General features: G+C 46.0%; 2 protein-coding genes across 3 annotated transcripts; one reads left to right on the forward strand and one right to left on the reverse strand.

Annotated features, from left to right (window-relative positions):
• The first annotated feature begins 336 nt into the window (after nt 1-336).
• On the forward strand, nt 337-3,707 carry cfap298 (cilia and flagella associated protein 298). 2 transcript variants are annotated; one of them, XM_035627215.2, is made up of 8 exons: nt 337-424; nt 776-921; nt 1,932-2,099; nt 2,357-2,424; nt 2,505-2,663; nt 2,866-2,997; nt 3,095-3,190; nt 3,270-3,707. In XM_035627215.2, exons 2-8 carry the CDS (start codon nt 783-785, stop codon nt 3,378-3,380), a joined length of 873 nt encoding a protein of 290 aa, XP_035483108.1. In that variant the 5' UTR covers nt 337-424; nt 776-782; the 3' UTR covers nt 3,381-3,707. The 2 variants fall into 2 exon arrangements, with proteins under 2 accessions (XP_035483108.1, XP_035483106.1); XM_035627213.2 differs by having other exon boundaries at nt 362-486.
• Nucleotides 3,708-3,796: 89 nt separating this feature from the next.
• On the reverse strand, nt 3,797-10,144 carry eva1c (eva-1 homolog C (C. elegans)). The gene is made up of 9 exons (XM_047327571.1): nt 9,911-10,144; nt 9,533-9,661; nt 7,434-7,663; nt 7,169-7,292; nt 6,871-7,023; nt 6,187-6,330; nt 5,380-5,457; nt 5,199-5,291; nt 3,797-5,102 (listed from the first exon to the last, which is right to left on the reverse strand). The coding sequence occupies exons 2-9, from the start codon at nt 9,639-9,641 to the stop codon at nt 4,723-4,725; spliced, it is 1,311 nt and encodes a 436-aa protein (XP_047183527.1). The 5' UTR covers nt 9,642-9,661; nt 9,911-10,144; the 3' UTR covers nt 3,797-4,722.
• Between the last annotated feature and the right edge of the window lie 2,441 nt (nt 10,145-12,585).

A 12,585-nucleotide genomic window follows, 5' to 3' on the forward strand; every position in this document is an offset into this window, starting at 1 on the left:
ATACTGTATATTGCCACTCAGGCAGGCTTTAGCTGATCATAAATTAAAACCCTGATGATTTTTTTGGGCTCTGACTGAGCGAGGGGCTGCACATGATTTTACCTTCAATGGCAATTAAAAAATGTTTTTCAAAATGTTTTGCTAGTGCATGGATTATGGATTAGGTGATGCAAACATGTGCAGCTGAGTGACCATAACACTGTGAGGCTCACTTTTCATATTTCACCTCATGCCTGGAGTGAAGTAATCGGTGAAGGTGTTCACGGCTCTCATCAGTTTCCCATGTGGAGAGCACACAACGGGGTGCTACCACCACAAACCGCTAGGGGGCAGTCACGCTGGTGGGAATTAATCGAACCTGCCGTAAATAGATCACACGATGCAGGACAGACGCATCGTCACGTTACCGGTTGTAAACAAAACGGTGAGTGAACCGCTTTGAATGGTGGAGGACCGCCTTGTCTTTCTTATTATTTCATTGTACAGGTATGTGTTACCCCCTTCTTTAAAAAAAAAAAAAAAGACAATAGTGACAATTATCGGTAAAATAAACCGAGCCAGTAAACACTTGTATCAGCTTAGCTAGCTTAAAAGCTAGCTGTTGATTTTTCTAGAAGCATCTGCGCATGACTGTCTGTTGCTATGGTTACACAGTTTGCCTTGAAAACTCTGGGCGCCGCGTTCATTCATCCACTCAGAGAAAAAGCCGTCGAGCGGTTCGCGTGTTTATTCCGCGAGTGGAGAGTTTTTAAGTAAATCGCCTCTTTCTCGGCAGGTGAGCGATGGTGCAGCTGCACGTGAAGCGCGGGGACGAGAGCCAGTTCCTGTACAGCGCCGCCGTGCACGAGCAGCTGGAGACGGTGACCCGGCAGATCACAGCTGTTTACAACGGGAGACTGAAGGTGGACAGAATATGTTCAGGTGAGAGAATGACTGACACACACACACACACACACACACACACTGTGATCCGGCAGATCACAGCTGTTTACAACGGGAGACTGAAGGTGGACAGAATATGTTCATGTGAGAGAATGACTGACACACACACACACACACACACACTCACAGACACACACACACACACACACACTCACAGACACACACACACACGCACACAGACACACACACACACACACACACACACACACACTCTCACACACACACACACACACACACACACACACACACACACACACACACACACACACACACACTGTGATCCGGCAGATCACTGCTGTTTACAACAGGAGACTGAAGGTGGACAGAATATGTTCAGGTGAGAGAATGACTGACACACACACACACACACACGCACACACACACACACACTGTGATCCAGCAGATCACAGCCGTTTACAATGGGAGACTGAAGGTGGACAGTATATGCTGGTGAGAGAACGACTGACACGCACGCACACACACACACACACACACACACTGTGATCCAGCATTCATTTTCAGTGACTAAATTTCTCTGTTTTTTCTTCATATTTGACATTTGTAAAAATGAAAGGTTGGTCATTTTCAATTGCTCACTCGTTCATGAATTTATTGGCATCAAACCACCTCTCGTGTGTCTGTGACATCCTCTCACAGCTTTCACAGCAGTTAAAGTTTGTGAAAAAGTTGAGAGAGGATGTCTATTAAGAAAGAAAACCTTGAAATATGCACATTAAAGCAAAATGATCACTGATAAGGATGCTAAGGGATTTGCTGAGGCCTTTTTCACAAACTTAACAGCAGTGAAAGCTGTGAGAGGATGTCACAAACTGGGACCGGTCGAGGTTCAGATGCGGAGTTAATGAAGAACACACCCAAGAAAAACTGACGAATGTCAAATATGAAAATGACTTCGGCCCTCCATTTTCAGAGTCTGGGGGGACACATTGACGGCAAAGTTTCTCGTTCGGTTTTTCTGTTCCCTTCAGAGATCCCAGAGCTAGCGGACCACGGCGTCACGCTGCCGCCCAACATGCAGGGGCTGACGGAGGAGCAGATTGTGGATCTGAAGCTGAGGGACGAATGGGAAGACACGTGCGTGCCCAGCGGAGGGCCGGTGTTCAGGAAGGACGAGATCGGGAGGAGGAACGGACACGGTGAGACTCCTGGCTCCTGATCAAAGACTCATTATTCTAAATTAGAGCCTGACTGATAATATCGGTTGGCAGATAATATCGGCCGCTATTAGCCTTTCGAGACCAATACAAGACTTATACTAAATTGCTCTAAATTCTGCAATTATTTGAATATGTAATACATGTGGTTGTACTGCTTTGAATAGTTTTTTCAAGTTTATCAGTCGGGGAAAATATTTTTTGCTAAATCTCACCACATACGTCTTTGCCCACTTCAGCTCCAAATGATAAAATGAAAGAGGTGTTGATGAGAACAATGGAGGAGGCAAAGGCACTGATCTCCAAAGTGAGTATGAAAAGTTTCACACCAAAAATTATATTGTTCACTAAGGGTCAGATTATAATTTTTCTCTCTTTATCCTTCAGAAACAAGTGCAAGCTAACGTCTGTGTCACCATGGAGATGGTAAAAGAGGCGCTGGATCAGCTGAGGGGTGCCGTCATGATCGTGTACCCCATGGGGCTGCCTCCTCACGACCCCATCAGGATGGAGTTCGAGGACAAGGAAGACCTGTCAGGAACACAGGTGAACTGATGAAACTGCTCACTGCAGTAACTGATATGTTCAACTGTTAATCTACATTTTACAGTCTCTCTGGGATCGTTGCAATTGAAATTCATGAAGCTACGTAATTGCCACCTTGATCATTTCTTTCTTCGCCTTTCTCCGCCTCCATCCTCATCTCGCTGCATCCGCCCTCCCCGCCTGTCTCCTCGCCCCCGCCCAGGCATCTCTGCAGGTGATCGCGGAGGACGAGTGCCAGCTCTGGTGGGCCGCCAAGGAGATGCAGAGGGGGAAGAAACTGCAGGACTACGTGGGCAAAAATGACAAGACCAAGCTAGTGGTCAAAATCCAGAAGGTGAGATGCGAAATGTGAGCGACTGAGTGAGTAAATTTGCGGTGTCAGGATGAACAACCGTAACCCCCGTTTGCTGCTGTCCCCGTCTCCCCTTCAGAAAGGGCAGGGGGCACCAGCGAGGGAGCCGCTGGTCACCGACGAGCAGCAGAAACAGATGATGTTGCATTACCACAGGAGGCAGGAGGAGCTCAAGGTGAGGAAAGGTAGAACACGAACCACCACCCTCCTCAGTTTGCGCCGATTCTAACCGTCCCCTCGTCACATTTTTTCAGAAACTGGACGAGGCAGATGACGACAGCCACCTCGACTCCGAGTGGTCGGACAGACAGGCCCTGAAAAAACAGTTTCAAGGCCTCTCGAACATCAAATGGGGGCCAAGATAAAGACCACCGCCACACGGATACCCGTCGTTGGTGCTGGTCGCTAACAGCATCACATGCAACCAAATGCCTTATCACTGTCCTGACATCTGTTGGTGTTATTTGAAGTCTTCCAGAGGATTTTGTAATGTTCATATGACTACTGTTAGGCAGTTTTAGAAGTATGCTGGCCTTGTTTTTTTTATGAGTTTCTGGATGAACAACCAACGTTTATTTTTAACCAAATTTGAAATGTGAAGAAGACATGCGGACACAAAGGATGACAGAACAGGTAGTGAAGTCACATGGAGGCTGATATCTTAATAAACCTGATTTATTCTTCAACTTCAATCCTCTCCCTGTTTTCCCTTTGATTATTATCACCCTGTTGTAAAAGTTACATTTTTTCTTAAACCTGTGCAAACAAAACTCAAGTTAAATCTGTATTCACTATACAATTTTTTATTGTTAAAAAAAACACAAGATAGAATGGTTTCCAGTGTTCATACACATTCTATTGACGATGTGCTAATGTTCCCCAATGTTCCACAAAGTCTCAGAAGTTCATCCCGTGCAGTGCTGGGACAAGGATGCTACACCTTTCCTCTCTTTGTCTCCCATTAGCCCCACACACACACACACACACACACACGTCCCAGCAGGGGCGAGGAAGTTGTCGCGCTCGAGAGTGAAAGTGTTTTCATTCACCCGGAGAGGTTGGACTTGGTGGAACTGTTGACGGAGCGGATGCGGTGATTCAGAGACGTGTCGCTGGTTTGAAGGATCAAAAACAATTCCACCTCTTGTACATCGACTTCAGACGGCACTGAGCGATCCCTTGTGGCTCTCTGGTATGAACAGCTGCCAATTTTAATAACCACTAATGTAGTTATACTGTAGGGAAAACACCAATGTGTCTATTTTTGCCAGTCTTCTTTGTCTTCCCAAAATGAACATCAAAACATTTTTACCAGTTGATTATCCTTGACATTACACCCGAAATGCGTTTGAACTGTTTCATGTCAGGCAGAGGTGACGTGTTCTTTGGTTTCACTGAATTATCTGTTGTGAGACGCCTCGACGACGAATCCGTACAGTAATGTTCTTGACTGAATGTGGCGACTGTGCTACAGTACTTCTGTCATGAACAGTGATTTGACCTTTTCTTTGGAAACCGTACTCAAAACCTGAAACATTTACTTCATCTGATGGTGAATGTAAATAAATAAATACGATATTTTAAAATTTCCAAATTTACTTGGCCACCCATAAAGCCCTAAAATGGATAATTAAGAAAATTGGCTAGTACTGCAGATCCAGTGTTTCATGTTTAAAAAAAAACGATAATAAAAGTTTCCTGGTTTGTTCAACACGAGCTGCCGTTCAGGTAGGCGTTCATCCAAATCTCCTGTATGATCATATCTCTGCGCTCGATCCTCTCCGCCCGCTCAGACGCCTCGCTCACGTACGTCACCTCCTCCCAGCCAAACATCGCCTTCCTCCCTGCCGTCGAGATACAAGAACTCTCTGTTCCCTCTTCGTCATCATCATCATCCTCCTCCTCCTCCACCTCCTCCTCCTCCTCCTCCTGGCGGGTGACAGTCTGGCTACAAGACTTGGATGGCAGTGCGTCATCGTCGAGTTGGCGCCCCCTGCAGGTCACTCGGACTGATACGGCCAGGAGCGTGAGCAGAAGACCAACACACACGCTGGAGGCGAAGAGCAGAGCTGCCATCTCTGGATGCTCTGCGTAGGGGGAAGAGACGGCAGGAGATGCGGGGGGGGGACATTGATCGGACGTCCATGTGCGCTCATGCGTGCATGTGAGTAGATCATGTTTACCTTTGATGTAGGCATAGGTCAGGAGAGAGTTGCTCATCATAGCTCCCGAGTCGCCCGGCCTTCTTGGCCCTTTGGAGGAAAACTCCTCCAGATCTAGGGGAGCGGAAAAAAATTTGAATTGTGACGTGGAGGAAGAGGCCGAGAAAAGATGGAAGGGAAACAGAAATTACGCTGCCGTTACCCTTTTCCGTGTCCACAGTCGGAGACGAGGTGGAGCTGAATATGTTCGGGTCTGCCTCCCTCAGTAAAGAGTGCGGCACTGGGAAACAAGACGGGACAGACGTGTATCTTTGTGTGCATTGGCGAATCTCCAGTCGATTCGGTACGCACCACTTATTCCCACATCTAAACCTCTTGGGGAAAGAAAATGGGCCCACGATGGAAGTGTGAAAAACTTAGTGTCCCGTGGTGACCATGACCGGCCTGCGAGGTTAACACGCCTTGTTTCGTGGTAGACGGAGACAACAGAGCCCGTCAGGAGAATTGCCTTTTCCCACCAAGCTTAAAGGGGCAGTAAGCGATTTTAAACCAATACACGTTTTTTGCAAAAATCAAACCACAGCCCTGGCTCTGTACACTGCACCACACGGAACAACGGCAACGAGAGAGAAACGAGCCTTTCTCCCAAATCGCTCACTGCCCCTTTTAATTCACGAGTCCAATTTCATGATCGGATGACCTCACTGGCATTTTGCGCCAATCGCAGGAAGTTCACCAGGATGTGAGCCTCAACCCCCACGTATCTGAGCTCACAGTGTATTATTCCGTGCTGCTGCTGTGTTGTTATTATCGGGTGCGGTGCGATAAGAAAAGCTGATGGCTGAGATCAGCAGATAAGAATTGACAGTGGGGGGGGACTATAAACGTTTGCCGCTGGAGCTGTCAGGATGATGAATGAGGGAGCGTAATTCCTATTTTTGCAATGTACCACGGGGGCTTGTACTGCAATTCTATTCTGTGAATGAGGAGAAAGCACAAAGAGTCCTACCACAAGAATAGAGCACGCTGAGGTACTTCCTGGTTCCTGGAGCGCAGGGGTCCCTGAAGGTCTGGTTGCCGACGGCAACAGCACACTTCTGTCTGCCGTAGCAGGAGTTGGACACCGAGCGCACGGCCCCGTGGTTGAGACACTCTGGGGGGGGGCATTGACGGGAGAAATTGTTTGCTTAGAAAAAGGTTGTCTCTGTTTGTCTCATTCACGACACCTCGAAATAACAGACACTAGTATTCGGCACATTGTAGCAGAAATTAGAAACCATCAATCATCCCATCAACATTTTTTTTTCCCTGTGGTGGTTCATTTTTGAACGCACAATTTTTTTTAAATACATCTAGTACATCTAGTAAGTGGGGAGTGATTTTTTTTTGGGACAGTGGCCTGTGCACTTGTCACCATCAATGACATTTAAAAAGTTATTTTGTGCCACAAAGCAACTCAGCACAGTTCCATGGTTTAAAGACACAAGACATCAAAGCGTTACAGTATGTGTTGCCCCTTGTTAACAGTTTTTTTTCTTTTTCAAGTAATGTAAGTTTAAAGATAATGCTTCATTTCCTCTCTCTCTCTCTCTCTCTCTCTCTCTCTCTCTCTCTCTCTGTGTGTAAAGTGAAATACATTGTCGGAGTAGTTTTTAAGATTCCTGGCGACATTGCGATGGCGACGTCGACTCACCGAAAGGGGGTGGTCTCGTCAGGGGCGAGGGGCAGGTGTCGGCCTGGCCCAGACTTCTGCCGTACACAGCTGCATAGATGTTCAGCACCCTGGGGGGCTTACAGCTCAGGACCATGGTGTCGCCCTCACACGCCACGTGTCTCTTGTGTTCGGCTGAGAGTGGGGGGAGGCGAGAAACGGTCGGGATGAGGAGGAGGTGATGACAGTGGGGAATCTGGACCACCAGTGAACGTGCGACAGGAGCAGACCGTATATATGGTGGTGAAAAAGGGGGGGGGGGACACACTCGGGAACTCACTGGGTTTACACTTGTAGTCCACGTGGAGGTATTTGGCGGTGCCGGGACAGGGGTCCTTCCCGAACAGCAGTGGATTGACAGGTAGCTGGCAATCTCTGTTGCTCTGACACTCTGACAGCAGCTTCTGCAGAGCAAACACCGGAATCTAAAACCGCTCCAATAAATCCGCTGAACGCGGCGAACGCACCCCTCCCCACCTGCTCACAAGCTGACCCAGCGAGGGGCGCAAAAAAGCGCTGCGTGTCCCGCGCTATAAAAAACGCACCTGTAGGGCAGTAAACGCTGAACAGCTGTGGTTGCGGGCTCCGAGCGGAGGGTCCGGGGCCGGGGCCGGGTCGGGGGCCGGGTCGGGGGCCGCTCTGCACAGCCACGCCTCGCCGCTGCCGTAGAAGGCCGCCTGGATGGAGATGGTGGAGTGACGTGGACAGTGGAGGCGCAGCGGCTCGCCGTCGCACGCGTGGGCCGAGTGACTGGTGATGATCCTGGACAGGTAGTCTGTGGGATATTATGGTGCATTAAAGGGACAGTCCACCAATTGTACACATGAAGTTCAGTTCGATCGGCACGAAATGCCCCCTCGCTCACTTTATTGGCAACAACACTTTTAGTTTAGAACAGCGAGTGTAACGTGAAAGTTACGAGTGCGCCTGACATGAAAAAAATGTATGTGTTCAGTATTGTTCTTGTTGTAATTATGTTTTTAACATTAACAAATGTTTCATTTAGGCACACAAGAAAGTGAGAACTGGTCATGTGGACAGAAAACCGTTGACTATATACTTTTACTTACACCTATAACTTTTTTTTGTGGTTTATTCCGCTAATAAACATATGCAAAGAGGAGACTGTACGTGTTGTCAATTTACCTTGAGGTAATGGGGCTGTGTCAACCTTGTAAATTTTAAGTATGATCAACTCAAAAATCGAAAATTGTTGAATTTACATAACGGAAACATGTCAAGGTCACGAGGTCCATGTCTGTGTGTCGCGTTAACATCAGGTTTTTATGATATTGGGACACATTTGTGTCACGGATGGATTGTGGGGGGCAACGCCTCCATGTGACTCTGGAGGAAACTTTCTAAAGCTAAAAACCATAATGGGAATAAAAATACTCTGTAGTTAATGTTCTTTTTTCTTCCTCTTGTCAGTCTATTGCATCTGTGGCTTCACATCAGATGCTGTGAGGCCTCCGAGTCCTCGGAGCTCTGTTTAGTTTTTTGTTTCTTTTGTAGTTGTCTCATGTTGCTATGTGAAAACTCACTTATCAAAGTGCTGCGAGTTCTCTTTCCTGGCTGGCAGATTCTGCCAACTGGCATTCAACCCTCGATATGACCCGCCTCTGTTGCGTGGTGTGCAGTTTCCTGTGACTCAGAGTCCTTTCTCTTGAGATTGTTTTTGTTTTTTTCACAGAGAGTGACCATTGCGAGACAGAACTGACTGAAATACAGTAGATTATATGGTGAGTTTAGCGGAGCAGAGTTTGCCTGGTTTCCCCTGCTGATTTGTAAATGACAAAACAATAAATCCAATCACTTGTGTATTTTACTGCTCGCACTCCTCTTTTATATGACAGCATCTCAGACAGGTGTGCCATTCCATGCCAAATCCAAACTGGGGTCAAGTTTTAAGGACAGAGGCAGATTGTGAAAGACTGAACCGCCCTGCAACAGCTCCACATCAAACCTATGAGTACAGAGTAAAACTTTCAGTTGGACGATGATAATCTTTTCATTCTCATCCTGATTTCTCATCCACTTTCTCCTCCTCATCCCACTATCATCATCATCACCATCATCACCATCGCCATCACCATCGCCATCACCACCATCATCATCACCACCATCATCATCACCATCATCACCATCCCCATCACCACCATCATTATCATCATCACCATCACCATCATCACCACCATCATCACCATCACCACCATCATCACCATCACCATCATCACCACCATCACCACCATCATTATCATCATCACCATCACCATCATCACCACAATCATCACCATCATAATCACCACCATCACCATCATCACCATCACCACCATCATCACCACCATCATCATCACCACCATCATCACCACCATCATTATCATCATCACCATCATCACCATCACCACCATCATCACCATCACCATCATCACCACCATCATTATCATCATCACCACCATCATCACCATCATAATCACCACCATCACCATCACCACCATCATCACCATCATCATCATCACCATCATCACCACCACCATCATCATCATCATCACCATCATCACCATCATCATCATCATCACCATCATCATCATCATCACCATCATCACCATCACCACCATCATCACCATCATCATCCTCCTCTTACTTGAGAAGTCAGCCAGTCCGCCCACGCGTCTGCTCCACAGGAGCACGGTGAGGTAGAGGAGGCTGTGGCTCCAGTCCGGTCCGTGACCAGGACGCGTGCTGCAGCTCATGACTCGGTCGCATCCCCCGTCTCCCAGATCATATTCAAAAAAAAATGGTAGTTAAAAATTCAAATTAAAAAATTTCTCCAAAACGTCACCGCAGCAGGTTACAGGACCTCACAAAAACAACAACAAAAAAACATTAACTAAGGTTAACGGGTGCGCCACGTCAATCATCTCATAAAAGTTTTTTTTTGTTTTGTTCTATATCACACAAAGTAAAACGTGGTTGGAGCCGATGGCGCACAAAGCGGCGCCGGTGTGCGCCAGCGACGCACCACGGAGGAGCAGGAGCAGGAGCAGGAGGAGGAGGGGGTCAGAAAATAGCAGCTGCGCAACAAAGTTGCTCCAAAAACTTGACCCAGACGACGAGACGCGGTGTGTCCCGACGCGTGGATGAAGAGATGTGAGGAGACTCCCACGTCCCGCGGATCTGTGAATGGATGATGCGTAATGCGTCGTGGAAACCTAACGTCCCCCTCCGCGGTGACAGCTGAGTGGGAGTTATGGTGTGTGGGCGTGGCACTTGGAGAACTATTTTAAACCCCCCCTCCCCCCTCCCCCTCCATGAGGCACATGTTTACTTTCTGGATTGAGACTTTCTCTCTCTCTCTTTCTCTTCCTCCTTCTTATTTCCTCCTTGTCAAGTGAAAACTAGACTTCAAATGTGTCATAGATCATTTTTCTAATCCTTTTTTTTTTTGCCAAAATCATCATTTATTTGATTTGAATTCGGTAAATAAACTAAACTCTTGAGCTTTTCTGGGTTGCTGTAGTAGGTTTTTTATTTATTTGAAGTCTCTCTCTTCTTATTATTTGTGAAATCGTGATACCTGCGCGGACGAAAAATAATTTATAATACATAATAAAAAAGGAGCTTAAAGATAAAAGTCTGATCCAGAAAGCAAGAGCTGAATTAGAGTGTCAGTTACCACAAACATATTGGATTAGTGGTAATGAGATATACACATATATATATATATATATATATACACATATATATATATATATATATATATATATATATATATATATATATATATATATATATATATATATATAATTACTTTATTTATCCCAAGCTGGCAAATTCAGGTGTAACAGCAGCACGTTTCCCACAGCACACAAAATATATACAATGTCTACACATATAATTGTAAAAATACACGAAATTGCAAACATATGAAGAATAGGAATAATAAATATAAATAATTGACATGAATATTAATTGTGGAAATAGTGCAGTAGTACAATCAGTTACCGGTAGTGTGCAGAGGAACATGGTAACACGAGGGTGCAAATGTGCCGGGATTTATGTTTTAATTTAGATTAAACAGTTTTGCTGTCAGACAGAGGTGAGGTGTTATAAAGCTTTGTGATGCTTTGTGTGTGTGTGTGTGTGTCGGCTTCAAATCAGCTTTAAGAAAAAGCATCAAAAGATCAAGTGAAAGTGAAGGATTTTTTTGATTCAGTTTCTTTTCATAAACGGTCGATGTTCTATATCCATGGTGTCTTTGAATGAAGCAGGGGGCCTACTGGGTAAATTGCTTCCCCCCCGGCCCACATCCATGACCCCCATCCATGGTAACCAGTCAATCCCAATGTCAGACCTACAACAGTCAAGACGTTTTGGGGTCTCTGTGGGGGTGGGGGGAGTGAGAGGTGATATTCTGCATACAAACAGAACGGGGCCCCCGCAAGTTGGTTCAATTTGCTGTACTTTAGCTTTAGGCGCGCAGGGAGTGGCTCCAACAGCCCCTTTCATCTGCCGTTATCCCTCCAAAGCCTGTGGAATTTTGTTGTCAAACTCCAAAACGTTTCCTGGACTTTGTTTTTGAGACGGGATTCAGCCACATAGGCTTAAACAGGAAGGTGACAAATACAATGAAATTGCACTTCAGTGGATGTGTAGTGTCCATCACATCTGAAAGGATTCCTCCAAAGTTGCCATTTGAAACAATCAAAAACATACTGATATTTATTCTTATTTCTCAATACGTCTAATATAACGAAGGCCTCTCTCTCTCTCTCTCTCTTTCTTTCTGTGTGTTGGGGGCAGAGATTGATCAACATGCATCTGGCCAGTAAAGATTCTCACGGCTAGTTGATGAACTGGGAGCACAACACCCTGGATCACACTGAGAATAAAGACAAAACACTCAGATTAGTGTTGATGATGTTTTGTAACAAACAGGAAGAGGCGATGAAAGGAAGAGGTCCAACCTATTCTCTGATTGCGGCGGTCGCAAACATCAGAGGGAGCCGTTATAACACATTGATATTAGGGCGACCGCATCCGAGAGAAAATGATGTATATTCATATGAAATATAATTAGATGAGATTTCTGATTTCTCAGAACTTTGGCCCTGTGATGGGCTGGTGGCCCATCCAGGTCGGAACCCCGCCTGTCTCGCCGGAGTGGCATGAATAATTGCAAGGAGGTATTTATAAATCAACGTATGAAGTGTTTTTATTTTTACAGCTTCCCTCAAATTAGCCTAAAAATATACCTGCCACCGCTTCACCGCTGACTGTGCATGAAACAGTTCGTCTTCTAAGGTCGCCTTTATAGAGATTCATTAATGGAATATAGTGTGTAGATTATGAGACATCACTTAAAGGGGCAGTAAGCGATTTCGGAGAAAGATTGTTTGTTGTACATTTTTTTTTAACTGCACTGGACGTACGCGCTAACCACGAGGTCCACAACCCCGGAGTCGTAGCATCTGTCGCTAGCGCGTCTCTCACGGTGTCGGGGAGCGATGTTTACAAACTGCACAGGAAGTATTGGATTTTATTGGATAGAAATCGCTTTACGAGGAGACTCTGGTTGTCTCTGACAAACTTTTCAAAAAGGTGATTGTCCAAAGTTCCCAAACTCACCGAAAGATTTGACGAGTTGTGCACCAGGTCTTTACGGGCAGACAGAGGTTAGTCAAAGAGTCGCCCGGA

Source organism: Scophthalmus maximus, chromosome 2, assembly GCF_022379125.1.
Source record: "Scophthalmus maximus strain ysfricsl-2021 chromosome 2, ASM2237912v1, whole genome shotgun sequence".
Lineage (NCBI taxonomy): Eukaryota > Metazoa > Chordata > Actinopteri > Pleuronectiformes > Scophthalmidae > Scophthalmus > Scophthalmus maximus.

Bases quoted from the DNA above. Each gene is read 5' to 3' on its own strand.
- eva1c (XM_047327571.1), bottom strand. From the start codon at position 9,641: ATGAGCTGCAGCACGCGTCCTGGTCACGGACCGGACTGGAGCCACAGC. The intron at 7,024-7,168 runs GTGAGTTCCCGA...CCCCACTCTCAG, and splicing joins GGACTACAAGTGTAAACCCA to CCGAACACAAGAGACACGTG. The intron at 6,331-6,870 runs GTGAGTCGACGT...GCCCCCCCCCAG, and splicing joins GACGAGACCACCCCCTTTCG to AGTGTCTCAACCACGGGGCC.
- cfap298 (XM_035627215.2), top strand. From the start codon at position 783: ATGGTGCAGCTGCACGTGAAGCGCGGGGACGAGAGCCAGTTCCTGTAC. The intron at 2,998-3,094 runs GTGAGATGCGAA...TCTCCCCTTCAG, and splicing joins TAGTGGTCAAAATCCAGAAG to AAAGGGCAGGGGGCACCAGC. The intron at 3,191-3,269 runs GTGAGGAAAGGT...ACATTTTTTCAG, and splicing joins GGAGGCAGGAGGAGCTCAAG to AAACTGGACGAGGCAGATGA.